This window comes from Anser cygnoides, chromosome 12 (genome assembly GCF_040182565.1).
Source record: "Anser cygnoides isolate HZ-2024a breed goose chromosome 12, Taihu_goose_T2T_genome, whole genome shotgun sequence".
Classification (NCBI taxonomy): Eukaryota; Metazoa; Chordata; class Aves; order Anseriformes; family Anatidae; genus Anser; species Anser cygnoides.
Genome location: NC_089884.1, coordinates 5,320,688 through 5,348,334, shown reverse-complemented (window position 1 = coordinate 5,348,334; position 27,647 = coordinate 5,320,688). Strand labels below are relative to the sequence as shown.

Here is a 27,647-nt window from a genome sequence, read left to right as displayed (position 1 = left end):
CTAAAGCACTTTAAGTACCTCGCCTGCAGTTTGCTTCTGGAAAAGCCAACCTGCGCTGCTTTTTGGGACAATGTAAAAGTTGGTCTCTCATTTTCAGACAACGTTCCTGTCGCCAGGGCTGTTACACCGACCTTCCAGGCAAGCAGCCAATTATTTATTAATTACAGGAACTTTCTCTGCAACGAAGAGGCCGGCAGAGCAGAGAAACAGCGTCGCGGGGGGACTGCCAGCTAGCACACGAACAGCCGGGTACCGTTTTCCCTTTCAGCCGCAAACGGGTGTCAAGGACGGGACCTTTGCGACTCCCCCTGCGGGGCGTGACGTAACGGCAGCGGGGCGTGACGTAACGACAGCGGGCGTGACGTCACACCGGTGAGGGGGGGGGCAGTGACGTCGGGGCGGGGCGGCGCCGCGCGGCGGAAGCGCTGGCCGAGCACCTGACGCCAAGATGGCGGCTGCGCGGCGGGGCGCGGGGCCGGGGCAGCCGCTGCCGCCGGCCGGCGGCGGGGAGGCGGCTCCCGCCCCGGAGCTGGTGCGGCCGTCGGTGACGGAGCTGTGCCAGGTGCGCACCAACATCCTGTGCACCGTGCCCGGCTGCGGCAAGGTGCTGCCCAACAGCCCGGCGCTCAGCATGCACCTCAGCAAGGCGCACCGCCTGCAGGTACCGCCCGCCCGAGGGACGGGGGGGAAGCAGGGAGCGGGGCCGCGGGCTCCTCACGGCGGGGGGGCTCGGCCCGGCCTGGCGGCGCGCGGCCCTGCGCTGACGGGAGGGAGGGGAAGGGGAAGGGAGGCCCCGGGTCCTGCCGCCGCCCCCCCCTCCTTTAAATCCCCCCCCTCGTGGAAAAAGCGTGTGCAGGGCTCTGGGTGAGCGCGTGTGTGAGCGGTGGTGTGGAGGGCGCCGCTGAATAACCGCTGCTGTGCCGGCGTTGGGCACGGCTGCGGTAACGTGAAGTTCTTGGGCGCTCATGCTTATATTTCACTTTCTCAGTGCCTTTCTGCAGCAAGGCAGGGTCCCACCTGTGATCTGCCACATACCGCGTCTCCCACCCGGGTCAGTCAGCGTCACCATCCAAACGCTGAGGGTTACGGTTAAGCTGATTGTATTTATTTTTTTAATGCCTCAATAACGGCAGCATCACAATCCAAGTGCTGAGTGTAAGAGTTGGGCTGATTTCATTTTTATTTAATTTTTAATGCCTCAGGAACGACAACATCACAATCCAAACGCTGAGTGTTCGAATTGGGCTGAAAGCGGTGGCGTCCCCGTCCCTGGGGGTGTTCAAGGAAAAGAAAGGCCGGACGTGGTGCTTTGGGACACAGTTTTGTGGGTGACATTGACAGTAGGATGATGGCTGGAGCAGATGATCTTGGAGGGCTTTTCCAACCTTAGTGATTCTATGACTTATTTTTGTAATGCCTGAATAACAGCAACACCATAATCCGAACACCGAGTGTTACAGTTGGGCTGATGTTAATTAATTTATTTTTTTCATGTCTGAATAACAGCAACAAAACCCCGTGGATGCCATTTGGGAGGAACGCCCTCGTTGCTGTTGTACTGCTGAGAACATGTAGTATGGCTGGGGGGAGGAGGGCGGGGGGGGGGCCCAGCTGAGCCTGCGTGTTTTTGAGTGTGGGCATTTCGTAACGATGCCCTTATTTTTCTCCAAATGACAATGCGGGATGTGTGAGGATGAATGCTGTTCCCGGACAACTTCAGGAGTAGCATTCCCAGCTGCTTTCTGAAAATGCAGCTACAGCCTGTAAACAACAAACATTTGTTTAGTAAAATGGCGAATTAGCGACAACAATGTGTTTCAGCTCATGATGAACAAAAGGAAATAGTCTCAAGGATTCTTGCAGTCTCCTCTCTGCAGTCGCTCTATTTCCATATTCACGCTAGATTTCCTCGTTAATGTTTGCTGTCAATTTTACTATTTCAGTTTCCACTTGAAAGTAGTGGGGGAAAAAAAAAGAGTAGAAATGTGATATTCACTAACAACTTCTGTCTTATTTATTCATTGTATCTTGCATGTATCTACGAGCAGAGGCACAAAGGAAGCTTAAAGCGGTTGTTCAGGTTCAGCAGACATCCTTTACGTTTTGAGCTTGTGCTCCGAGCATATGCAGCAGACACCAAGTACAGTTTAGGAAAGACCTGATTGCCAAGACTAAAAGAACTTAGTAGCTTGTATTTGTTAGTGATACACGAGGTATTAGTGAAAATAGGGCTTAGCAAATGAGCTAGTAAAGAAGTGCTGGGGAAGAAGAGGATGTCATAGTGCTGAAGAGAAGGGAGGTTGACATGGTTAATTGTCATTAATACAGTTAGTATCGATAAGATCTTATAATAACAAAAGCGATGAGGTATTGTAACTGCAGAAGGCTGTATTTGCATAAGAAAGTGAGATGATCCTGTAAAAACAGGGTCTTGTGTGGTGATACAAAGTCATAGTCCTGTGAACTGGTAACAGAATTGACCGGTCCTGGTTTGTAACAGAAGTAACTCAGGTGGGAAACACTCACACAAATTACCTGGTCGCAGGCATAGGAGCCTTTAGGGTAGTGCTGCTGTGAGAAGGATGAGCCTGAAATATTTCAGAATGATATCTTCCGTCTCTGCTGCCGGGCAGAAATCTGATTCAAATAAGCTAAAATAAACCCCAAAGAGGAGTAGAAAAGGGCAGCTAAGGATGATGAATGGCAAGGGTGTCTGACAAAGGGAAATTAGAAGAACTTGTCTTGTTTGGCCTAACAAAGAAGATATGATGAAGTGTTGATTTCTAGCTGCTTGTTTTCTGGCTCCTTAGCTTAACTAGACCAATGAACAAATGAGGACAATGGCTAGAAACTGGCATTTAATATATTAGGCTTGAAAAGTTTTTGAATACTTCTGTCATTTGTCTATATTATTGTAGGGAGAGAAGGGGAAGACTTCTGTGTGTTTTAAAAATGCAGCTAGAGGAATTGATGTAAAGGAGAGGGTTCAGTGGATTGCAGTGATAGCAAGGAGACTGTAGCCAGTGGTGGACAGGAAAGGGCAGCTCGCGCTTTGGGTCAGTTACCCAAATGCAGATATTACACTACCACGCTAGGTTTTTATAGTAAGGCTAAATGCCCTTCTCTTTACTGAAGAAATACATCGCTTGTGTATACATAGCTTTTAAACACTTGGCTTTATTCTCTGTGTTAGTACTTGGGTAGTTTTTAAAAATCTGACACTGGTTTACCTCTTAAGTGCCTGAACATATTACCTTGTTATTTATTAGATTGTAACATGAAATATAACACGCTTCTAAGCAACTCAAATTGCTGCTTACTAAGCTCGGTGATTTCATCTGCAGTGGGAGAGACCAAATGTAGTTTTGAATTAAAGGTAAACCTTTTATTCCTCCTGCATACTTGGGTTCGTCGCATCTGGTAAAATTGCTTCTGGGTAAATTTGGGGTCAACAAGTGTAATTGCACGCAGTGGGGCTGGAACAACTAAATTTCACAGAAGTTTTTCTGCAGAGATAAAAACCTGCCTGTTTATGAATGGCTTGTCCATGGGAAAAGCTGCTGTGCGTACAGAAAGGTGCTTAAAATGTTAAAACATCGCATAGAAACTCCATTTTTAGAGAGTTAGCCTGGTGGTGGGTTTTTGCGTGTATGTGAACTGGCAGCTGACCATTTTTGATCAAGAGACTCTAAACTTTCCCTTTTTGAGTACAAGACATCATTAATCCAAATGAACTTGTGGCGGTGTCAGCAAGTAGCAGCGTTGAGCATGTGGAAATGTAAGTGATATTTCAGGTATATTTTACATAGAGTATCTTAGATTGAGAGGAGAGAGGTTAGAGTTAAAAAAGCATCTTTGAAGTGTCCCACTAATCTGCTTTGTGGTATTCCTGAAGTGCAGCTGAAGTAAAAGAGGTTTTCTTCAAAAAACAAGGTTCCAGTAGCTCAGAACCCAGAGCTGTTGGGTTATGGCTGTAGCTGAGTAAGGAGAGCGGGTTAAACAGTGAGCCCCTCTGCTCTGGCAGCTGTTGTGAGTACTCCGTGTTTACTTCACCTGATCGTACTGCTGCATGTTGCGGATTCCTTGCGGATGGTCTAACCTGTGTAAGCAGGAGCAGCTGGAGATCTGCCCAGAGAACGTAGCTAGGGAGTCGGTGGTACAAAACCAACGTTTCAACACTTCCCGTGCGTACTCCGATTGTTATCGCGCTGAGGAAAAGCAGACACAGAGCTCAATTAGGGCATGCTCCAATAACTCGCACCTGAGTAATGATCTTGGAGATGCATCATGGCCTGCTGGCTTGCTTTAACTGGCTCTGGGGACTTGGTCGGCCTCTACTCAGCCTCACGATGGAAGGAGACTCAGCTACTCTGAGCACCAGTTTTTTGCTAACAGTTTGCTTTTTTTTTTTTTTTTTTTTTGCTAGGACACTTGTTTGATGCTTCCACTGAGACCCCTTCAGTTAGGTTATGTCTAGAGGGATGTGTCTTGTCTGGTTTCCATGGCTGTGTCCTCAATAGGAATGGTTCTTTGTTGTTGAGCAATCCAGATGATCCCATCAGTGTGTCTTTTTTATATGTATTTCTGAGGTCCTTTTTGAGTCAGTTATGTTCTTCTGTTGTATGCATACAATAAAGTCAGTGAGGTAAATTATATATATTTTTGGAATGCACAGGTATATCAGTCGCCTCATATTTGGGGGTTCAGGGTTAGCATACCAGTTGTTAGTTTCATAGAATAAGTGAGTTTTGGTTTATGATCTGAATTAAGTGACAGTCTGTACTTGTATTCTTCATTTTATTGCAGGTCAACTCTATAAACAGTGCCAGCAAAATTCTAGTGTCAGAAAATTGTGTTATACAATATATGACTTATTTTAACAGAGCTTCAAGTAGACTCTGCTACTAACAAATAAAACCACATTGAATTGGCAGTGTAGTGTAGTGCATGTAGGGAAAGCTTTTTGGCTCAAATAACACAAAAGATGGGTATAACTTGCAACCTCAAGCAAATATCTTGGTAGAATAGTACGGTGCCAGTGCTCTGTAGAGCTTGTTGTGATTTCATTTGGTAATTCTGATGTATTTCTGATAAATTTGCAAGGTAGCATTCACACGGGGAAAATTCTATTATATCTTTCCGCTGCATAAACTAATTGAGCCAAAGTTGATGTATATTCTGAATGGTGCCTTTAATGTGCAGACCTGTGGAATTGTTGTCAATTTCCCAATTTATTCTTTTTCAGGATGGAAAATTTAATGCACCAATAAGGAAGGGGTTGAAAACTCCACAGAAATTCTACTGCTGTCCTATCGAAGGCTGCCCTAGAGGACCAAACAGACCATTTTCCCAATTTTCTCTTGTGAAACAGGTAATCCTTTTTCCTAAAGTATTATTCTTATATCGATTCGATACTGACCATCTCGTCTCCAGAGAGTGTACACTTTTGCATTTGGATATGAGCAAAGCCACCCAGTATATATAAGTGTATGCAGAAACTCTACATGGATAGAGTTCTACGTGACTTGTTTCATTGTGAGTGATTAAAAACCCACTCTTCTCTGGTCACCTGTGGTAGCCTGGCTCCTAGGAGATGGATATCTAGCACTTGGTGCCATAAATGAAAAGTTCTGATGTTTGCTCTGAAGTTGACTTGTTTGACTGGAAACTCTTTGCTCAGTTGTAGATCCTCAGGAGTGTCTCCATGTTGCAACATGTACTTGCTACACTCGTTGGCAAGATTCATCTTTAGTTCATTAATGTCAATAAGAAAATTCCTATGGCATTAGGGCGCATACATTTTTATCTGCATTTTGAAGTGGTGAAAGCTGCTGATAAAGAGCTAATATGATCAGGCACCTCCCAGGAGATCATTCTCACAGCTTAGAGAGCTGAAAATAGTATGAATTTTGTGTATACACAAAATACATGCAAATAAAAACTTGTTAATTGTTACATTCCACTAGTCGCCTGTACTCCAGCTTGGGCAATGAAACTTCTCTATTCAATCTCAAGTTTTCTTAACTCGAAGGTAGTATATATTGTAAGATGCACATAGTACAAGCAGATTTACAAACTTTAATGGTTTCCATTGAATTCTTTAAGCTTGTAACTCTTCCTAATGAGACTTCAAAAGATTCTAATTCTACTCTTCAGTACTATTTAACAAATAAAGAAAAAATGTAAATATTAATGTTTCCTCTAAATCATCTTTAACTTAGCTGAAGGCTAATGTTTACTTTTCATTGTGTATTGTAGCACTTTATGAAGATGCACGCTGAAAAGAAGCACAAATGTGATAAATGTAGTAACTCCTATGGTACAGAATGGTATTTGAAACGGCACATAGAGGACTGTGGCAAGACTTTCCGGTGTACTTGCGGGTGCCCGTATGCCAGCAGGCCAGCATTATTGTCTCATATTTACAGAACTGGCCACGAAATTCCTGCGGAGCACAGGTAAAAGAGAATCAATTAAAATAATGCTATTTGTGTTCATCTCCGAGTCCTCGGTGTCCCACGTACTGGCTTTTTGTCTCCTTTCTGTTGATTACTTTTGAGATCGGCTCACATTGTTTTAACTCTCCAGCAGTTCCTTTGTTTTGTTGCTTTTAGCAGTTTCTGTTTTGTTTCAGGCAGTGATGGTTGTCTAATCAATAAGATCAATTTTCAGTTTTCCTTGTATATAAAACAGTGAGTTACTGCTAACACTTGTTGGAAGTGCTTTTACAGTTCTGTGAAAGTAGAGATGATTTGGAAATGTTTACAGCTGGTAACTGGTGTGCAATGCAGTTGAGTTTTTCCTGAGTAGTCTAGTCACCTTCGTAAGTTTTAGTGGATTCTTCTCTTAAAAAAAAAAAAAAAAAAAAAACACAACTATATATACATTTTTGATTCATAGTTGTCTTCAGGTGTGTATATATATTTCATAAAGGACAATCTGTTTCCTGAGGCCTAGCCTGTCTTCCTTGGAGACTGAACTGCTGCAAAATTTTCTGTGAAGGAGTGCTAATTGTATCCTGTTTCCATGAGAGACCTTTACCTGTGTGCTAATTTTATAAACTCTGTTTCATCGATACTCAGTCTGAGTTCACATCAAAATAACAGAGTAAACATCTTCAAATCAGAGTGCTTAACATACAAAGGGGAAAAAAAGCTTCTAAACCTCAACCTCCATTTAGAACATAGGTCTTCATAAAAAATGTAATTTCTTTTTTTTATAAATGGGAGAGTAAGGAATGAAATTTTACAAAACTGAAGTGCATGGAGATTTTTTGGTATGTTGATCAGGATTGGTTGTCCTGTCATCTCCAGCCTCCTCTGGGACTTGAGTTTGTTTTCAATGCAGTGACTCAAAACATGGAAGGCAGATGTTTTATGCTTGAAGAGAATATAAATTATTGATCTCATATTCACAGGGATCCTCCTAGTAAGAAAAGGAAAATGGAAACCTCCGTACATAATCAGCAGTTGGCAGAGAAAGCAAATAAAGCACTCATCGATACACATAATAGTAATCCTGGCACTCAGGAATTGGAGTCATCTGAAGTGAAACTAGTGGCCTCTTTTGAAGGTTCCTGCAATTCTAACTTCACGAAGCAAGTACAGCCAAAATGTACACCGAAGATGCTTTTGCCAAAGCCCAAGGTGGCTTTGGTTAAACTTCCAGTGATGCAGCTCACTCACTTGCCTGTGTATGTGTCTGCAACAGATTCTTCTGTCAAACCTGTTGTAGTGGCTGTTGATAATCAAGGTTCAGTTTTAAGTACCGTTCATTTATTGCCTCAGTCTGTAGGGATTCTGATTCCAGCACTGGAGGCAGAAACGCTTGTATTTAAAGACACTATGCCTGTCTCAAAAGTAACAAATTCTGGTGATAACGAACCAGTAAGTACTGGTGTGCAAGTTGACTTGGACAAGGTTGCACCAAATAGCCCAGGTCAAGAACCAGGGAATGTTTGTCATAAGAGTAACATTTCTTCAATAAATGTACAGACTGACTTATCTTATATTTCACAGAACTTTGTGCCGGCTGCAGCCTGGACTCCTGATTCTTCTGTGTCTTCTTGCTCTCAGACAGATCTGTCATTTAGTTCACAGGTTTCACTACCCATCAGTGTACAAACGCAGACGCTGCTGCCTGCTTCCAAACTGACTTCATCCATAGCTGCTCAGACTGATGATTTCAGTCAGGCTTGTTTCCCTACAAGTGGCATTTCTAGAGAGACTCAAACCAGTAGAACACAGGACTCCGTTGATGGAAGGGTGCAAATGGACCAGGCTGTAATGTGCGGTGACATCTTTGACAATGTTCATCCATCATATAATGTTTCTACTCAGATTGAGCTTCCAGAAAACAACTTAATGGCTGCAAATATAGATCAAGCCTTGCTGCAGAGGAGTAATTGTAAGAGCCTCAATCAAGATACAGTGAAGTCTGAATCCCTTATCGGCTTTAATACCCAGACTAATATACTTCCACCTCAAAATACGATGGATAATCAAACGCAGACAATGGACTTGCTAAGTGATCTGGAAAATATCTTTTCAGGAAACATGTCTGGCCAGACCCTGGATAATCGTGGCCTTTTGTCCGAGACTAGCTCTAATGCTGACACACATCTGCCATCTGGTCCATCACAGAGCACAGGAATAGACTTTGACATTGAAGAGTTCTTTTCAGCATCCAATATCCAAACTCAGACTGAAGAGAGCGAGCTTGGTACCCTAAACTCTGAGCCAGTTTTGGAGTCGCTGGACATTGAAACTCAGACTGATTTCTTATTTTCAGATAGTGCCACTCAATCGTATAGCTGCAGAGGAAATTCTAACTTCTTAGGTTTGGAGATGTTTGATACGCAGACACAGACAGACTTGAATTTCTTCTTGGACAGTAATACCCACCTGCCTTTAGGAAGCATTCTGAAGCAGTCTAGTTTCTCCATGAGTACTGACTCATCGGATACAGAAACCCAGACAGAAGTATATCCTGCCTCTAAAAACATACCTAATCAGAGCATAGAAAGCAAAGTCCAGCTCAGTAGTGCTGAAACACAGACTATGGACAGCTGCTTTGAGAATCTGGGGAATTTATTCCTTACCAGCAACGAGACACAGACAGCAATGGATGACTTTCTTCTGGCTGACTTAGCCTGGAATACAATGGAGTCCCAGTTCAGTTCGGTAGAAACACAGACCTGTGAAGAGCTGTGCTCCTTGTTTCAGAGCTCTGACAAGCCCAGCCATTGAGTACTGTGTCACAAAACTGTTTTGTGTGGTTTGAAATTAAATTATTGGGGTGGGAGAGAGAGAGATTGACCAAGTCACCCATTTTGCATTGTTGAATGTAGTTACTGCGTGCAGATGGCCTAAGAGACTTTTCATCATGAAGGTACTTTACTGAGTATGTAACTTCAACATACACTATGTGTGCATAAAGAGGGGTGGGGGAGGGCATAACATTAATGTAAGTTTGAACCTTAAACAAAAGTTTGTGGTGCCTATGTTTTTTGCTCAGACTTCTTTACAAAGTCGATACTGCTTCGTTAAAACGGAAGAACTTTCCAAGGTGTCCCATATATATCTATTTCTGGCTTATATATAGGGTTCCGTTGTGCTGGACCAAAACCTGACCTGTCCAATTCAGATGCTTCCCTGAACTTACGGGGGAGGATTCTCTTAGTGTAAGCTACTTCTGTTTACTTTTTTTTAGTAGCTTGTATTTTAAATCTGGCATGAACATAATAAGCTGTATTGTCGTCTTTTACTTCATGCCTTCACAGTTCTTTCTCCTGTATAAGTTTTCCAAACGCCTGTCTGACAGGCTTAGATACACATAGACTCTTGAATTATTGAACATTGAAGTTTTTTAAAAGAAAAAATGTAGAGAGCCGTAGGTTTTTTTCCCCAGGTGGCACTGATGCCATTTGAATGGTAGGAAAATAACTTAGAATACATAATTACAGAGAAAAATATGTTGTCCTTTTAGCTAGTGTAATAAACGGGACTTAAAATAATTTTAGAGTCTTCAGGAGAGATCTGCTTAAATTATTTCTGAGTGTTAGATGCAAATGTTATAATGCTTGTGCCTCAAAAACTGGAATAATTTGTTTTTGCTGAAGTTCCCCTAGCCTCTACCAAGATACGAGATGGGAAATGTTATAATGGTTTATATTTCCACTACCTTAACAAAAACCATTAAAGGTGAGAAATTAAATTCTCTAAGATACTCCTGCACCTACTCTCCTGGTTTTGGAATTTGGACTTCTGCTTCCAGAAACAAAGCAGACTGAGCTGTATACAACCGAGCTGCAAGATCAGCTCACCAAAACCCTTTGGGAAGAGGAGGTGTGTTTTGCTTTTGCACATGGATCTGCAGCTGGTGGTGCCTGCAGCTTTTGGAGGGTTTGCTGAGTGTAACCAAAAACTCAGACTGATTTGTCAAGGAGAAACATGTGACCCCTCGATTTTATGTTTATTCTACCCCTGGTACCATTCTTGCAGTAGATGCATTTACATGAAAAATGTAAGCCAGTTGTGAATGTATGCTGGAATTCGGCCTTAACTGATTTTTGTCTCCTTAAAATACCTGCAAAATGTAGGCCTCTGGTTTTGTCCTGGGCAGGTTTTAGTTTCTGTTAACCTTAATGAAAAGCAAAACATTTTTGTGTCAAATTCCTGGGCCTGTAATAGATTTTACTCCTCTATTATGAGAGGAGAGTTACTGGCTGTGTATTTACTAGGCAGCCCACCAGTAGATGTTCGTCCAAGCCTTAGTTTTTGAAGGCTCACTACACTTTGTGTGCAGCTCCAAATCCTCAGCTCAAGGATGTGGGAGTTTGGTTACTCATCCAGTGCAGCTAGCTTGTTTTGTTGAAAATGAGCAATACCTTCCCATTTTATTCTCTCTTCCCACTACTCTTTAAATTGCCATAGTTAAGTCAACACACTAATGTATCTCAACTGATGCTGGAGATCATCTCTTCAACCTTGAAACTTCCATTTTCCTCCTGGGGAGAGAGGAGGAAAAAAAAAAAGGCCTGAAACCACGGATGCATTGCCTTTTTAGTTTTTCAGCATTTCTAGGTGGGTGTTCAGACACTTCCAGGCACTAGCTGAAGAAACTGCATAAATAAATACTGTACTTCCAAGGGAAAGTACAAGAATTTTGCTTTGGGGAAAGTCCCACCAGTTTTCAGGAGGTCTACAGTTCTAATCTTGAGGGTGGGATATACTGGAAAAGGAAGACATAGCTTTTAATTCTTTATTTTATAAGGTATGACTGATTTGTGTTTACATACCTACTTTGAAATTGAGAAATAAGGTAAATGACAAAACTGAGTTAATTTATTGCATTGCAGTGTTTGTCTAGTCACGTTACGTCTTTGGGCTTCAGAAGTGTTTTTCCTTTTCCGTTCTTCCCCCTGGCTGGAATAGCAGAGAGCGCTTCTGCATGCGGAGGCTTCTCCATTGTCAGTGTGCGAGTTGTCCAGACTGACATGAGCTGCTATAAATCTGATTCCTAGATTACTGAGATAAAGGGAATTGAGAGTTGGGGAAAACTATTTTCCCCAGCTGTAGAAGGCAGAAGTGAGAAACTGTTACCTCTGAATATAGAAAGCTGGTCTGTTTCTGCAAGAGGAGGACTCCAGTGATGAGGAACAGAATTACGGAAGGCTTTGAGTTCCAGCCTTCTGAGAGACCAGCTGGCATTTCAAGGACTTTGAAGCTAATTTACAAATCCAAATGAGAATCACCATGTTGTTAAGGTGTAAGCCAAACCTTTCAACATCAGTGATTCTCAGAAAATAAAGGGGGTGTGGGGGGGGGGGGGGGGGGGGGGTTTTTTGTGGACAGTCTTACAGTATGACTGTTACTCATTTATTGTGTTTTGTAATTAAAATTATTTATAAGTTTGTGTTTTGTTAGAACATGCAAATACCATTTCCTTTCCTCATCAGTTTAAAAGTTTGAACTTTAATTAGATGAACACAATACTACAACATGAAGTTACTTATTGAAAGTATTAAAAAATCATTAAATGTACCCACATTGTCTTTTGTCAGTGAGCTGCTTCCCTAAATTAATGTATTTTTTTCAGAAGTTTGGTTCCCCGTAAAAGAAACAAGTTTGGATCCTACACTGGTGGCATATGTCCCTTATTTTGGATACGTTAATTATTTCTGTGTAAATGTAAAGACTAAAACAGACTGTTCATAGTTCCTGAATCCCACAGGATACCTATTGAAACCTGATCTGAAAAATTGTTGATCAATACTACTTACTCTTAAAAATTAAACAGATGCTTTTAAATGGTTAATTTTCTATTTTGGCCATTGTTTTCAAAATAAATTTCAATCAGAACTATTTCTTGGTAGTACTGAAATGATACTTATCTCCCTTTTTCTGCAGTTTGTCTCTGATTTGATTTTCGAGGCACTGTCTCTATTGTAAGTATTGATCAGTAGCGACTTACTATTTTGCTAATTCTCTTTTGTATCCTCTACTGCCACTTGAACCGCTATACAAAAAGTAACATCAGATTCTCCACAGCCTCTTAGCACAAATTTTTATCTGGAAGTGATACTAATATTACTTGTGCTTATTCTTTGCATTTCCTGCTTAATTACGTTATGCTGCAATTACTGGATCTCAATCTGGATGTCTGTGTAATACTACTCTAAAACGGAATTAGTCAGTAGTTTGGTAGTTTGGCTTGAGCTTTTCTTTAGTGCTTAAGGAGAAAGTTAGCCTGAGATTTACCGTTGTGTATCAACTGCTGCTTCAGCAAGTTCAGTCTTTTGTCTCTGGGAAGGATAGTTGGTGCTCCAGAAAACAAGTGAAAATGCCGGTAGAGCCTGACAAATTACTAGTGGTAATACTGTTTCCAAAGACTTCACGGGACTTCTGGATCATCAGGTTGTCAGAAAAAAACTTTAATCTTGCATTCAGTTTACTATAATTTCAGCCTCACTGAGACTACAGCAATCTGTTAAGAATTGGTCAGGAAAGGTGTATTCGCTAGCTGTGCTGTCTAATGGATCCAACTTGTTCCAAGCAATTTCAAAATAAACGTATCAGTGTCTTACACTTTTTCAGATAGCTGAAGATATTCATAAGTCACAGATACATTTTAGCAGAACTTAGTTTTGTGCTGTTTAAGAATAATACAATTGTGTACACGTGTAGGCAAAATTGAGTGGTTCTGCTTGAAACTTTCCGCTTCTGAGAGAACACTGACTTATAAAAGTTAAATACATTCCACTTTCAAGGCATATGAAAAATCAGAAATGAAACATAAGCAAATTTGGGACATGCATTCTGTGAGAAGCACAAAGCAGCCAAAAAATAAGTCCTGTCTTGTAGCCTTCCATATTTGTTTGTTTGTCACTTGATGCTAAAAGCTTGTATGAGAATAGATAAGTTTCTTCTACTTTAGGAGTTAGGTTTATGTCTATTTCCCCTAATACTCTTGTAAATACTTGCTTCTGCTTTGAGCAGGGAGCGAATCCTTCCCCTAGCTCTTCCTGTCAGCTTAAAAGACATTGCTAGTTTAAAGTCAGTTTATTAACGACACGTGTTCTTAGCTATGCAAAGCTGTTTGTGTCTAGAAACTTCTCACTTCCAAATGACATGAAATCTTAAAATATAATAATAATAATACATGCAGCTGTTTAACTTAAAAAGCTGTAAAGACAGCCTTTGGAGACCTTGTCTTGTTAACCATTTCAGCACCTGTAACTTACGTGTGTAATTAATACTCCTTTCAAAATTTTATTCCAAGGCACGCTCTCAGTCATGTTTTCTGTTGAAAACAAAAGGCTAAATTTCCCTGTTAGCCATATGTACCCTGAGAGTGTAGAGGCAATGGAACAAAGAAAGGTGACGGCCTTCCACTGTTTTAAATCTTTATCCTGGTAACACACTCACATGGTTAGATGTAAATTGATCTTTGTGAGGCTTGGAAAAGAGATGTAAGCGTTGACAGGATTGTGATCTTAGAGATCTTGAGTTTTTTTGTTTGTTTTTAAATAACTTTTCAAATATGGGATAAGTAAGACTAATAAAATACACAGTGAATCAACATAAGGTGCTCAACTTGCAAAATAGTATCTGTTACTGAAATGACAATTCATAGGTGAACCAAACTTACTTGCCTTTATCGTGTAGGTTGTGTAGCTTCCTTTAAGCTATTTTTGAAATGTTTTGTGGTTTTTTTTTTAAACATGACCTTAATGTACAACTTACTCTTCCAAATACATTCACACCAAAATGTTTTTAATGCTGTGGGCCTTGTAAGCATTTTCATTCATGTTTGTTTTAAGGTGCTGCTATACTTGAGTTCCTAATAGAATAGATCTACTGTAAACAGACCTCCCTTAATGATTTTGTATGAACACTATGAGGATAGGGTTGCTCAGTGGTAGCAAGCTGCTTCAATGCATGGTGCAAACCTGCATCTTCTGTTCCTTTTGTTACTGTCTTTTTTGTTTGTTTTTACGGTTGATGCGAATCAAAATGAGTGCTAGAAGGATTTGCGGCTTCGAGCATGATTGCATTTTCTTGTTTAAATTGCCATTGCTATGCAATGAAGAGCATCAAGGAACTACGTCGTTCAACTCTGCATTGCCTTGCAGTCAGGGTGATGTTATGTTTGTCTCGTGTGCGACTATTCTGCTTCACCGAAAATGTAATCGGACAGCCTGAAACAGTGGCAATTCCCGAAGGAGCTGCTGATCTCTAGTTGAACAACAGAAGTCCTTTACTTCTGATTCTTTTTCATATACTGGCTTTTCAGGAGTATCTTCAACATAACTAGCGATGGAATATAATAGATGGCTTGTGATGATGTAGACCGTGCAGCATCCATTTTACAATAAGTAATGCTTTACATGCATGCTTCAAGCACTCGCATGCAGAGCTAGACTGATAATATTCTATTTTACAGATATTTGCAAGTGCATCTATGATAAAGTAAAGCTAGATATGAAAGATAGCCTTTATTTCCAGCTTACAGATCTCAAGAACTGATTATGATCTAATTTAAACTTGTAACTATTTGGAATGGATGAGTAATACGTCTCACGGGTGAGCCTTTCCCAAAGCATGTGTGAGTTAATACGTCTGGAAAATGACCTTAAAATGTGTTTTCTCATCACTGGTGGGATTTTGATCTAGTGGACAAATTTAGTTTTCAAAGGATGTTCATGTATGATTCTTGCTATGTAAGCCAATAAACTTGCAACGAGCAGAGAAAAGCAAGTTTTCGTTTCTTATACCTGTTTTACAAGTGACAATCCCAAAGAAGGAATGTTGTCCTAACAATTGTGAAACATTTAAGTATATTAATGCATGCAGAGGAAATCCTGTGCCAAAATACTGTTTCATATTTCCCGATGTTGGAAACTGAAGTGTTACACAAATCTACTAGTAAGTTATTCACAAGTATTGAAACATTTTGTTCACAAATGAAGCACTTATTTAGTCCTGTAAATTATACATATTTTGGAATAAAGTTAACTTCAACCAATTTTTGCCTTCTGTTTTAATGGCTGTGATCTCCTCTAGAGGCCTGGGCAGGGCATACAGTGCCTGTCAGGAAGTACCACCCATTCCTCCTTAACATCTTACCTTTTGAAAGCTGGTTATCTTTTGGTTTGATAAAGGTTTTGTAACTTACAGCGATCTTACAGTGTCAGTCCTTGATCTCCAAAGGCTGCAAAAAAGTTGAGTTTTGTTATGTACTCCTACTTACCAATGAATCCTAGGAAGGTTAAACTTAAAACACAAATGTAATCAGAATAACAAGGTGCTGCATTTTATGAACCTGGAACACCCATTAGAGAGGTTCTCTTCTTTAACTGAGCCTGTGCATAGACTTCTGCGCTGACTTGGATGTCTGTAGCTGGGGCTGGGTTCTTTTGACCAGCAGCATCCAGGCTGGCAGCAGTAGTGGTGCTCCACCTCAAACTTCTCAGCAATGAATGCAAAATTTAAATTATCTTGCATGCACAATGGAATACTTTTAGTTGCAGCTCACTGATGTGCCTTTCTTCTACAGCAGACTGTCAGGACAGAAGGATTACTTCGAGTTCTTCACTCTCTACTCCTGTAATTTTCAAGATCTCTCGAGTCCTAAGCAGAAATTAACGGCTTTGTGACTAATAGCTTTCAAAGTACCCTGCTAGAAAATCACAATCTTCTCTAATAGCCCATATTATTTTGCAATACGTTGTACGTAATTGAGAAAATAGTATTAAAAATACTATTAAAAATTAATACTATTATGCTAGCATAGATGATACTTGTCCCCTTCTGTATAGTCCCCATGCTTAATAATAATGATCCCACCATTCTCTGTTGGAGAATATAAAATGTTTTAATTTTTACTTGTGTATTTTGTCAACTTCCATATTAATTCAGACTTCCATATTAATTCAGAGTAGGTGAACGACCAGATGCTCTGTGACTGAAAGTTCATCTGTGCTACTCCAGCAGCTATAGTCACGACTGAAACGCTCTCTGTGGTGTACCAGGCTGCTGTTTTCAGTGCCATCAGACACTGAGGTAAGTGTGTGAGGCAGCATTCAGCACCAGTGGTAGCAAAATATAGAAGGTATTTCCAGGGGGCAGTATGTGGTAAGTATCTAGAAAGTAAATTCCCGTTCAGAGCATTTAAAGTTATCTTTGAAAGGGTCAATGTATTTGGAACTGACTACCCTTGCAGGAATAACAGGCTATTCCTGCTGTAGGAATTACATTCTGCTTAGTTTGGGTTGAGTTATTTCAGGCTTGTTATTCAGATAGAGCAGATTTCGCCTGTGGACAAAAGTCAGCTACTTTGAACAGACTGTCCTCAGAAACTTGCAAAGATGGCTAGGCAGTCTAAAAGGCAGGACAAATTCTGACTCTTGATTAAGAACAGATAGAGAAGAAGCCGATAGCTGTTCAGAGATCAGCCCCACGTGTTTTTGAACTACTTTCTTGTTTGGTGTTGCTGAGAACTTACTGTTATTTCTGTTGGCAGTAAAAGCATCCCCGGATCAGTTTGTGTTTAGATTCTGAATTTCCTTCACTTAAAGAAATTGCTTGTTGGCAAGCTGATTGATTGCATTCTGTCAAAACAATTGAATTTAAGAGAGGCAGATTTTCTTTCTGGCTCCAGGATTTGACAAAGTGTTCTCTGGAGTCAGTCCGTTGGAAGTCTGGACCTAAGACAAAAATACAGAAGCATTGATTTAGCTTTCAGGTGTTCTCTCATTGTATTTTTACAGTTGTTACCAATTCCCTTTCGCTTGTTTTGTTTTGGCACCTTGAATGCAGGAAACACTCCCAGTTGATCTAGCACTTAAGTTTATTTCCTTTCCCTGAGCAGGAATGGTTTTATTCTTGAGAGAATCTGCATGTAAACAAGAGGCTGCTGTTTCCTGGGGTAGAAGAACCCAGTGTCTTCAAGGTCACATAACTTAATTGTGTTTATCATGACTTAAGTGTTGTGAATTTGTATCTTTCTGTTCCAATTTTTTACTTAGCAGCCTTGCTGGGTGACTTTTGTTACACCCCTTTCTTGGCAAATCCTTCTGTTTGTCCTGAGAAGTGTGAGCAGAACAAAATTGGCCAGTATCCCTTTCTTCTTTAAAGCCATTTGTTAAGGGAGCACAATGGAAAGGTTTGCTATGGTAGGCTAGAAATGTTCCCCTCCTGGAAATATCATTTCTTGCAGGAGATTTGCTGGCGATTAAATTGCAATTAGTTTTTAATTGAATCTCCTGTAAACTTGGTTGACTGGGCCAAGTCTCCATGAGCTACTACAACCATATTGTAAGTAACAATTTTGCTTACTGGTATTTGGGGGAGTGGGGACTTGTTTTGTACCTGATGGCAATGAAAGGAGCATCTCTGCCCGAGCCTTTTACCTGTGAAACAAAGTACAGAAGTTCTGTATTAGTTACTAGTGGAAATATAATTTTTAGGTTCAACTTTGAACTTATTTTTCTATAAAGAATGGGTTAGCTGTCTGCAGTGGCTGCAACTTGTGAGCACTATAATGAACGTTTGGCTTTACTCACTGTTAACTGATAATGCAGTTCATTTTGCAGTTTGCTTGCTGAAGCAGCAATATTTTCTGTTCTCTGAGTGGGAGAGACTCTTTCCCTTCCTCACCGTTATTAATGTTATTAATTTCATAGATGCATATACATTTGAATTTTCTATGTAGTGAAAAACAGAGGACTTGAAACAAGCGGACTCAAGTTACTTATCTTGGAACTGTTTGTGAAGGATCCTTCCAGTGGAGAGCTTGTATTTTATATTTAAATATGAAGCACAGGACTGGAAAAGACACTGCCAAAAGAGAAGTGAGAGGGAAGGGGGCAAAGAAGTGAAGAATATGGTTTGTTAGAGGATGTCTCTGTTCTGTCAGAATGAGTAATTGTAGCACTATGATTGAATAACAGGTAAGACAAAAGTTACTACTACTACTACAAAAAAAGTATGTTTCCTGGAAATTAACAACTAAGATCTTGACTGCAAAAAATCATTGGTGGAGATTTTCAGTTACCTAGAGTTTTGAAAGAGATGAAAGATGCATATAGATCTTAGTAGCAGCTATAAGGATAATTCTTCTGCATCAAAATATGAATGGAAATTAATATTCCCACTTACCCTATTTCCCTATTTTAAAATCACTGACTGCTCTGTTTCTTTAATATCACAAAAGCATCACATTGAAACAAAAAGTTATTGATACATTCTTCCCTAAGGTATGTATAAATTGACTTTGCAACATAAAAGCAACATAAAATAATGTATGATATAGGCACTTTATGAAATCTAAGTAATTTATTAAGTAGAGGTAATACAAAGCATTGATACTTACTGTCCTGTATGAATGTGTGTAGAGTGAATTTCTCCTGATGTCTCATTTTCCATATCTTAAGCTGATGTATCGTTGTGCATACTTATCAAAGATCTATTACATGACTGCTATAAATGTAACTACGCTAAAACTTTTGAGGGAAATACTGTAGTGGGGAGATAGTAAATTTTTGTAGCTATTTGTAGGGCAAAAACAGTTGAAATAGATCATTGACAAGAATGCTGAGAAACTGTACCACTGCATTGTCAAGATTTGAACAGAGTGATGTCTTGTTCACTTTTTGAACAATAATCACATTATATGTTTGTCCAAAGCAACACCTTTAGAATTTTCCCTCTTGATTCACAACAAAATAGCAAACAGGTACAAAAAAATACTGCCATTTCAGATTGAAATACTTATCTTTTCTTCTTCAAGAAGAGCGAAGGAATGCAGAAGACACCTTGAGAGCAACTTTGTGCTATTTCTGGTAGAAGTGCTTATTTTGTTAGCCATTCAGTAGGTGGCACTCCCCTCCCACACAGAGGTGCTGTAGCTTGAAAAATCAGGTTTACTGCCCCCCAAATGGTGGCCCTGTTCTAACCTCCAGTGCAAGGGCTCTGCACCTCGAGCTGATACGCCGCTGTACATGCTTAAAGAATTGTTACGCACCTGCTATACAAATTACTGTTCTGAAAGGTTTCTAGATTTCCCTAAGCAATTCCCAGAAGAATAATGTTATGAGACAAAGCGAACAGCTTGGAATTGTTACTTAACTAGCGCTTAACTCCTGTGTTCTTCTCTGGAGGTCATGTCACTTCAGTACTGGGGGAAGAGAGAAAACCACATCATCCTTCTCTTTTTTAAAAGAATAAACACACAATAGTTTATTTAGGTACACAGAATATTTGTCATCTTTTTTTCTTTTCTTCCTCTGAAACTACACGTCTGGAAGGTGATTATTCTCTAGCTGTGATGTTCAGATACTTGAACACAATTAACAAGTTGAGGCCAGAAAACTGCTAAAAACTTTACATTTATGCATGTGCTTAATTAGTAAAGATATAAATCTGAAAAGGTACGGAATTCCTCAATCTAAAGCTCTGTTTTAAACTATATCCTATTGGGGGTCTTGCACTGATATTATCTTTCCCTACTCCAAATCTTAATCAAAGCATCAGAAGAGGGGAAGGGTAAGTTGCAGTGAATCTGTCCTGAATGGGAAGGAACATGCTCTTTGTGGGGAAAAAGCTGCTACAATTGAATTGCAGTTACTGATGTCTCTACGGAAAGACTGCTGATTTTTAATTTGCTTTTTGTTTAACACAAAAACAAAACAGAACTTGATCTGGAAGCCCTACTTAGTATGATGAGACGAAACAAGAATACAAAAATACACATCTATTAAACAGAAACAAGCAAAGAAAACAGGATTAAAAAATAAATCTACTTTAAACAAGACCAAACATTGTAAATGACTGTCAGTCTCACCACTGTCTGCTTTCCAGATCATTTCTGTTTCTTCCAGGTGCCAAATTAGCAAGGAATGTACGCAAATGTTTGTCTGTGAAGCTCAGTAGGATTTAGCACTGTTTTAAGGGTATTATTCAAGGCCTTGCAGAGTAGAATGTTCTTATAGTTAGACATTGTTTCAGTGATCAGCAGTATCAAATACATAATTATCACAGTAGGCTACAGTAGTCATTCAGAGTGAATCTAAATGAAGAGGCTGCACTTCATCCCCAGAATAAGCTGTTAAGACTAATGGATCTATCTTGTGGTCGGGAAGAAACTAAACCTATGTGAAAGTAATTGGCATTCATCAGCTTATGCTATTAATAGCATTTTAAAAAACTACAAATATCCCAGCGGCTCACAAGGAAATTTTATTTTTTCTTCCCCATAAGTTAACAAGGAAAAAAAAAAAAGCGTGAGATTACAATACAGAAGTGTTAGTTCAGTCTAGGTGGCAGTTCAGCTCTTGCAGTGTGACTGGCCTTTAGGGAAGGTAATAGTCCAGAAAGCAGGGGAACCGCCTGCATTTTTGATTTGTTTCCTTCCTTGACCTCAGCATACCTGTTCCTGGCATTGTAGGTTAAAGAGCCTCGGATGTCATGTTTTGTGTATTGTATTCCTTTTGTGTGTGGAACCTGCGTACAGGCGTGATGAATGTTCTTTTTGGAAGCAACAGGATTAGGAATGGTTGCAATACTTCTGTCAGATGTAAGAGCACAGTCCCAGGATAACTGTTCAGGATCTTCCTGCAGGAGGGAGACCTCTGAATGACTTGAGAAAAATGCTGACAGTTCATGAATTTCTCCTTTTTCCTTCATTTTATCATTCATGGTGTCAGTTCCTTTTTTACCCTTTTGCTCTGTTCCTTTAGCGTCATGACTGCAGGAAGCAATCTCAACTGAAGTATCATTGAGTGTGTTCGGAAGGATAATGGCTTGCTTGTTCTTCCAGGAAGGGTCTGAAGTATCCTTGGGAGTGGCATGTTTCACAGGTGGAAGTACTTGTGAAGATTTTGAAGTCAAAGATTCACAGCCATTTGGATCAAGCACATCAAGTGCCTGGGGTTTTATCGCTTTATGCTTTACAGCATCTGGATTTTTCACATCTTCTAGGTTCCACATACAGTATTCTTTTATTGGCAGGTTCTTCTTTTCACCCTGGCACGTTCTGAAAGAGCGTACCTTTTTGTTATGTATTTCTGTTTTACTGCCATATGTTGTAGAACAGTTAGACTTACTAGAATGGATTGAAATCTCTTCTGAAGCAGTATCAGCCTCTATGTTTAACTTGCTTTCTGATCTTGATTGATTTCTTGTAGTCTTGACTTCTTGGCCTGAACATTTGTCAGTAGCTTGCAATATGTCTAAGCAAAGCAGGCAACTGTTGGAAGTTTCACTTGCCTTTGATTTCTTGATTTGTTTTTGCAGCTGAAAGCAAGCAAGTGGATCGGTGGTACCCCAGCCTTGCACCTGGTAATAGAGAAACATGTTAAATCTAAGACAAGCTAGAGCATTGTAAGGAAAATGTAGGAGGAATATCCTTGGCTGATGTAAACGAACACAGCATTTCTGAGTACAAAACAAGGAGCTTAATTCCTAAGCAGGCCTAGTCTGTTGTGTTGCATACACCTGAACTGAAAAAAAAAAAATGAAAAGAACTCCTGAACTGAAAGAAGGAACTGAGAGTTATCATAATCCTTCCGCACAGACTTTCAGTTTAACCATCAGAGAGAAGAGACAAGTGTAACCGCTGACGCATTTATGTGTCACAGGTCAGCACTGGTCACTCCTTCAGCATCTCCGAGAAGCAGATGCCTTTTTTTTCTTCACTCTGCGTGTAAAAACGAGCATAATAAGCCCCAACCCCCTATAAAATAACGTCAAAGATTCACTCTGCCGTAAAACTCACGGCCTCCTCCCAGCCGCAGCCCGGGGCCCGGCTCTCCGGGGCGGCGCCGCGGTCGCTGAGGCGCAGCAGGGCCCGCACCGCCCGCCGCCCCCCGCCGCCACAGCCGCCCGCCGCGCCCCGCGTCCCGCCCGGCCCCGGCCCCGGCCCCGCCATCGCCGCCTGAGGGGACGTCGCCACGGCAACGCCCCGGGCGGGAAAATGGCGCCGGGGCCCTGAGGGGAGGGCCCCGGGGGGATCTGTCTGTGAGGAAACGAGGCGGGGACGGCGGCTGCCCCTCCGCTCCGGGCCTCCCTTCCGAGCTGGGCTTCTCCCGTGGGTGCTGGGGGCGGGTGTGGATGGGAAATACACACCTGTAGGTGGATGTGGGTGTTCGTACCTGAGGCTGAGGTGGCTGGAGATGCCAAGTGGGAATGGGCTCTGAAGCCCTTCAGAGGGCTTGGACGGGCAGCCAAGAACCGCAAATGGGAGAAACGACGGAACCAGGCAGCTTGAAAGGGGGAAAAACCAAAGCAAAGTGCTGAATGCACACTGAGGAAGGAGGGAGTCTATATAAAGTCTAAAAACGTGAATAGGGCAAGAGTTGTGTGCAGGAGGAAAATGGATGTGAAATGGCCAAATAGAGGAAATGAAAGAAAAAGTGATGAAGAAACAAATACAAAATGAGGAGACAAACTGATCTTACAATACCATGAATCTAAATAATCTATTACAATTAATCACTTACAATGAATGCCTGACCAAAAGACCTTTAAATTTGAAAAATATAAAAATTAAAATCAAGGATGTGAGGTGCATGTTTTAATTCCTAAAATCATTAGCAAGCACTACTGAGACCATTTGCAGTTACTAGAAACAGTCCTGTGTTTATTTTATAGGACGGCATTAAGACAGTTGCCAACACTTTTAGCAGAAAATGGGATTTGGGGACATCCCAAAGTGCATTTATTCAGATCTTTTCATGAAATTCTACATTAAAAGTTTTAGGACCAAAAGAGTCCTAGCACTGCTGTTACTCATCCTTGTTGAAAACAAGCAATCTGTTTAAAAAGAGCAGAACTATTTGTATGAGAAAAAATACTTTAAGTGGAATGCTCTTTATCATCTTCTCCGAAAAATGACAGGTTCTTTTTTTTTTTTCTTTGCTTTTTCCATTGCAGTCTTAATTTGGGGCTTTTTATAGCTTACGCACTTTCCTGAAGTCTTAAGCCAGTCACTTAAGTCAACAGAGGTGGTTAATGCTTAACTAATAAAATTGTGTGTGAGCTTCAAGACGTACAGAAGGCAGATTCACAAGGTCGTGAACTGAGGTAAACTCTTAGTATTCTATCTTCTTGTTATTACTATAGGTTTCTTTGCATCTTGATATTTAAAGTAAAAAGCAAAAAAAGCAACCCACAAACCAGCCACAAAGTTACCCTTCAAAGTGCCACAGCTCTGTTGGTCAGAACATGCAGTCCTGTGGAAAACATTCACTGATCTCTGAGACCAAACATCCTGGATACAACGCCGTGAATCACACAGCTCCCATCCTCACAGTTAAAGACTGCACATCCTGGTTAGGAGAAGCTAATATTTGCTATTAAAGATCAATATCATTCAAATTGTTCTTTGACAGGATACTTCAATATTTTATGCCTCGCTCAGGTGTATTACCCAGTTCTAATCTGACATTTCTCTGAGATTTGACTAAGATATTTTCCCAGGGAAAATTAGAGGTCTGAGTTATTCACTAACATGAAATGGTGTAGGGGGGTCTTTTTTTTAAATATATGCATGCAGAACAAATGGATCATTCAAGGCTTATAAACTGTCAATGTAAATATCGGAGCCAGATTCATGTAGTCACATAAAATTATTAAAATCTTTGGTGATATTCTAGTGTAACACCTACGTAGTTCATCAGCATCAGAAGAGCTGCACAGATGTAAATGAGAGTAGAAGCTGACCTTTTGAATTCACGTACTGAGTCACAACTTCATCTCAAAAGCTGATGTAATTGTAATGCACTTCGCCTTTACATCCATTTTATCTCCCTACAATTCTCATTACTAAAAATAAACCTGTTCTGGAAAGTTGGAGCAGACATGTGACAGTGGCCACTTTGGATAAGCCCCAGCACTCAGACACTCCTCCCCTGTTAATGGTTCCATCGTAGTTCTGCTTAATGCTCCCCAGCACCAGCATCCGCTTTCTCCTAGATTACCTGGAGTCAAGACAATAAATAAATGCAACAGAAGAAAGCTCCCAGTTCATTGCCTTCAGTGATTTGAATCAGTTTTGCTCTCCACATTGTTTAAATTGTATTAAAAGAGAGGACCAGGTTCTGTTTGGTTAGCTGGAAATTCTCAGGCATCAGACTGATTTTAAATGCAGTTTGGCACTGTGGAAATGTCAGGGTCACTCAGTGCTACATAGGCAGAACAAGAGGCTGTCTTTAAAATTTTTGATGCCAGCTGGAAGATGCAGTGATTGGTCTACAAAAAGTTAGTAGGACAATGTTATTACGACAAAATTTTATTCTACGGTTGTGCTATTTAAATCTGCCAAAGGAGAGGAGGCTGTAGGAATAAAAACAATGCCTGATTGTCATTTCCTAAGTCAATGGAGACTAGTTTTAATGTAAGACCTTTTCTCTTCTTATGCTATAATAGAGCAACACTGCAGAGCTCAACGATTTACATGACAACTGATCTAGTCCTGCTGGAACCTTCAAAATTGTCTTGTCATAAAAATACTGTTTTCCAGTGAAAAGGTAGAGGGTATTGCTTTAGAAGGGCTAGCTATGTCAGAACTAATTATTTCATTATCAAATTGCTGCTGACGTTAATATTTAGAAAAGAGCCTTGGATAATGTCCTTCATGTAGCTAGCAATGTAAAACAACAAACTTTAAAACTTACATGTTCGTAATTCTGTGAACTAAATAGAGATAGAGAGGAGGTGGTGTACGGGTGCCTACCACTGCATATATTAAGCCATAGTTTTTGCATATGTGGTAGTGCTTGCTCACTTCTAAGAATGTTAGCATTTGTTGTGTACAATTATTTACAGCAGGCAAAGCTGAAAGAATTTCCTGTTAGAAGTGAAGGTGTCTGACGCTTCCCATTACAAACTCTTGCCACACTTTCCACATCACAGCACAAGGCTACGGGCTATTTGAGGGAATTTCTGTGTATGTTTGTTAAATTTCAGTGCCTCAAACTGTTTAATTTACCACATCTTTCTTAAATTCATAGGAAGAGCAAGGCCAGCCTAGTAATAAAGACACCTTCAGAAGTGAAAGATGCGGTACGTGTCCCCACAGCCTCACTGTTTGGAAATGAGCAAAAGCATAAAAAAAGCAGCAGCGCAACCCCTATGGTACATTCAGAACAACATGAGCAGAATGTTTAGATCAAGAAAATTACAGTGAGAAATACTTCTGCTGTGGATCCTGGTATTCCTGGTGAGTTTACATGGTGACAGTGCTCAAGAGAGACAAGGCTGAGGTGCCTGTGTGTGCCAGAGCTTGAGGTCACTGGGGGAAATCACAGGTGAAAATCTGAGCGCCTCCAGGATTAACCGGTAAACTGATGTCTTGATGATTTAGTTACCATTTAATTCCCATTCCCTGTAAAAGGCTTTCTTTAACTCTACTCCACAAGGATATTCTGTGATTTTTTTTACAGTGGGCATTCATTTATACGAAGTCTCCCTCTACTCCTTCTTTTGCAAAAAAAGAAAGAGACAGAAAAAAAAAACGATGAACTGAAATTTCTGAAGTATTCTCATTACATGAATCAGTTTATGTGGCTGTCCATCTGCATCTCATGCTGCTTTGAACTCGCTAGTCCAAAGCTATGTTATATTTTTGTTTTCTTATCACAGGATTTTCTCACTTTTTATGCCAGTCTTTGGTTTACTAACTTTGGGGAATCTACATTTTTAACTCACTCACATGAGCTACACAGCTTACAATCACCAGTGAAGAAAGGAGTTGGTTGTTGTGTTTTTGTTTTTTTTTTTTCCACGAAATATTACCAAGATTGTGGGCTGCAACAAGAGGCTTGAAAAAGCCAAAAAAACAGGAGTATTACACAAGTTTATGATAAGAAGAAGTTAGGCAACTAAAGTTACCAGAAGAGGGGAAGCTGAACGCTGCTAAGGCATCCCTATTGTGTAAAATACAGCAGAAACCAACTTACCCCAGTCTTGTTGCCAGTATATACCACAGACGTGTCCAAAACTGACTGAAAAGCCTTCCTATACGAAATCAGGTTTAAGCCACTTTAGCTTATTAGTTCTGATAGTTTCACAATAGCTTAAAAACACAAAGACTTTACACATTAATGTAACAAATTTCTCACTGTCCAGTGGTTTAAAAGTGAAGTTAACATTAGCAAAAAAAAAAAAAGAATCAAGTGTTTTCATTGCGACAGATAAATTACTAAAAGCATTTTAAAGGATGCAGCCTTAAAGCCTGTTTCAACACTATTTGGGTCAGTTCTTTTTCTCCCCTAAATTAATATGAGCAGATGAAAACCAAGCATGAGTTCGCGTTTTCTTGAAATGCTCATTTTTGTAAGGGAAGCATGGAAAAGCTGCTTAATGAATCCTTCCTGTAGTGTGAGTTAAAGTACATGTAAGACAGTGATAAGATCCTGTGCTAGTGAATTCAGATGTAATTCTTTATGTTACTACTATTTGACTTTTCAAAAGTTGTGATCATCCTATGAATTTAAGAGAATGCCACCACAAATCACTGGGAAGTATAGCATTGTCAAATTCAACACTGCTGGGCATATTTTTTTCATTCCCTCCTTATGAACCATGTGCCATTAAAAAGATTTGGGACTCAGTGGAAATAACATAGGAATTATTTTCTTACTTACTAAGAAAGGAATTAAAGCCAATAGCTTTAATATAAGACAACAGGAAGCTTTTCCCTGTGTCCTGGTGGCTTTTTTTAAACTCTTGGTCCTTACCAGGCTCACTTGTCCCATTGGTAATCCCATCAGCCGTATTTCCACTGCCTAGACTTGCAAAGGAACACCGAGTGCTGCAAATAAAATGACGAAGGTGTAAAAGCTCCTGCTCAGAAGTTAAATGAGAATCAGATGTCAACACAGTTCAGGCTCAGCCTTTGGCAGGATCATTGCTTTTAATGCAATTTACTAATTAAAAATGAGCACCAGATTACGGAAAGACTGGAATGAAGCGGCTTGCTAAACTAGTCTGTTAGCTCCTTGAACTGCCCGCACCAGCTCTGGTTTTCATTACTTCTAATTCATTTGAATATTGCCTGGCAATTATTAAATAACCTTCTGAAAAGAACAAACGCTGTTTGTGTTTTCTTCATCAGCCCTCCGTGTCTAGACCGGAGCTGTTCTT

General features: G+C 40.4%; 2 protein-coding genes across 5 annotated transcripts; one reads left to right on the top strand and one right to left on the bottom strand.

Moving 5' to 3' along the window:
• The first annotated feature begins 419 nt into the window (after positions 1-419).
• On the top strand, positions 420-24,525 carry ATMIN (ATM interactor). 3 transcript variants are annotated; one of them, XM_067004749.1, is made up of 7 exons: positions 420-661; positions 5,246-5,371; positions 6,259-6,458; positions 7,418-9,682; positions 12,411-12,448; positions 16,440-16,565; positions 23,436-24,525. In XM_067004749.1, the coding sequence occupies exons 1-4, from the start codon at positions 449-451 to the stop codon at positions 9,246-9,248; spliced, it is 2,370 nt and encodes a 789-aa protein (XP_066860850.1). In that variant the 5' UTR covers positions 420-448; the 3' UTR covers positions 9,249-9,682; positions 12,411-12,448; positions 16,440-16,565; positions 23,436-24,525. The 3 variants fall into 3 exon arrangements, with proteins under 3 accessions (XP_066860850.1, XP_066860851.1, XP_066860853.1); XM_067004750.1 differs by lacking the exon at positions 23,436-24,525 and having other exon boundaries at positions 7,418-9,390; positions 9,604-9,682; positions 16,440-21,328; XM_067004752.1 differs by lacking the exon at positions 23,436-24,525 and having other exon boundaries at positions 7,418-9,390; positions 16,440-21,328.
• Positions 20,719-27,378, bottom strand: C12H16orf46 (chromosome 12 C16orf46 homolog). Of its 2 annotated transcripts, XR_010834667.1 has the most exons (3): positions 27,242-27,378; positions 22,655-22,765; positions 21,626-21,839 (listed from the first exon to the last, which is right to left on the bottom strand). XR_010834667.1 is itself a non-coding variant. In XM_067004760.1 (2 exons), the coding sequence occupies exons 1-2, from the start codon at positions 22,429-22,431 to the stop codon at positions 20,808-20,810; spliced, it is 1,185 nt and encodes a 394-aa protein (XP_066860861.1). In that variant the 3' UTR covers positions 20,719-20,807. The 2 variants fall into 2 exon arrangements, 1 of the variants encoding a protein (XP_066860861.1); XM_067004760.1 differs by lacking the exons at positions 22,655-22,765; positions 27,242-27,378 and adding an exon at positions 22,279-22,431 and having other exon boundaries at positions 20,719-21,839.
• Positions 27,379-27,647: the final 269 nt, after the last annotated feature.

Excerpts from the sequence above, each read along its gene's own strand:
- ATMIN (XM_067004749.1), top strand. The coding sequence starts at position 449 with ATGGCGGCTGCGCGGCGGGGCGCGGGGCCGGGGCAGCCGCTGCCGCCG. Across the intron at positions 662-5,245 it reads GCAAGGCGCACCGCCTGCAG|GATGGAAAATTTAATGCACC; the intron begins GTACCGCCCGCC and ends ATTCTTTTTCAG. Across the intron at positions 5,372-6,258 it reads AATTTTCTCTTGTGAAACAG|CACTTTATGAAGATGCACGC; the intron begins GTAATCCTTTTT and ends TGTGTATTGTAG.
- C12H16orf46 (XM_067004760.1), bottom strand. The coding sequence starts at position 22,431 with ATGGCGGGGCCGGGGCCGGGGCCGGGCGGGACGCGGGGCGCGGCGGGC. Across the intron at positions 21,840-22,278 it reads GCTGCGGCTGGGAGGAGGCC|GTGCAAGGCTGGGGTACCAC; the intron begins GTGAGTTTTACG and ends CTCTATTACCAG.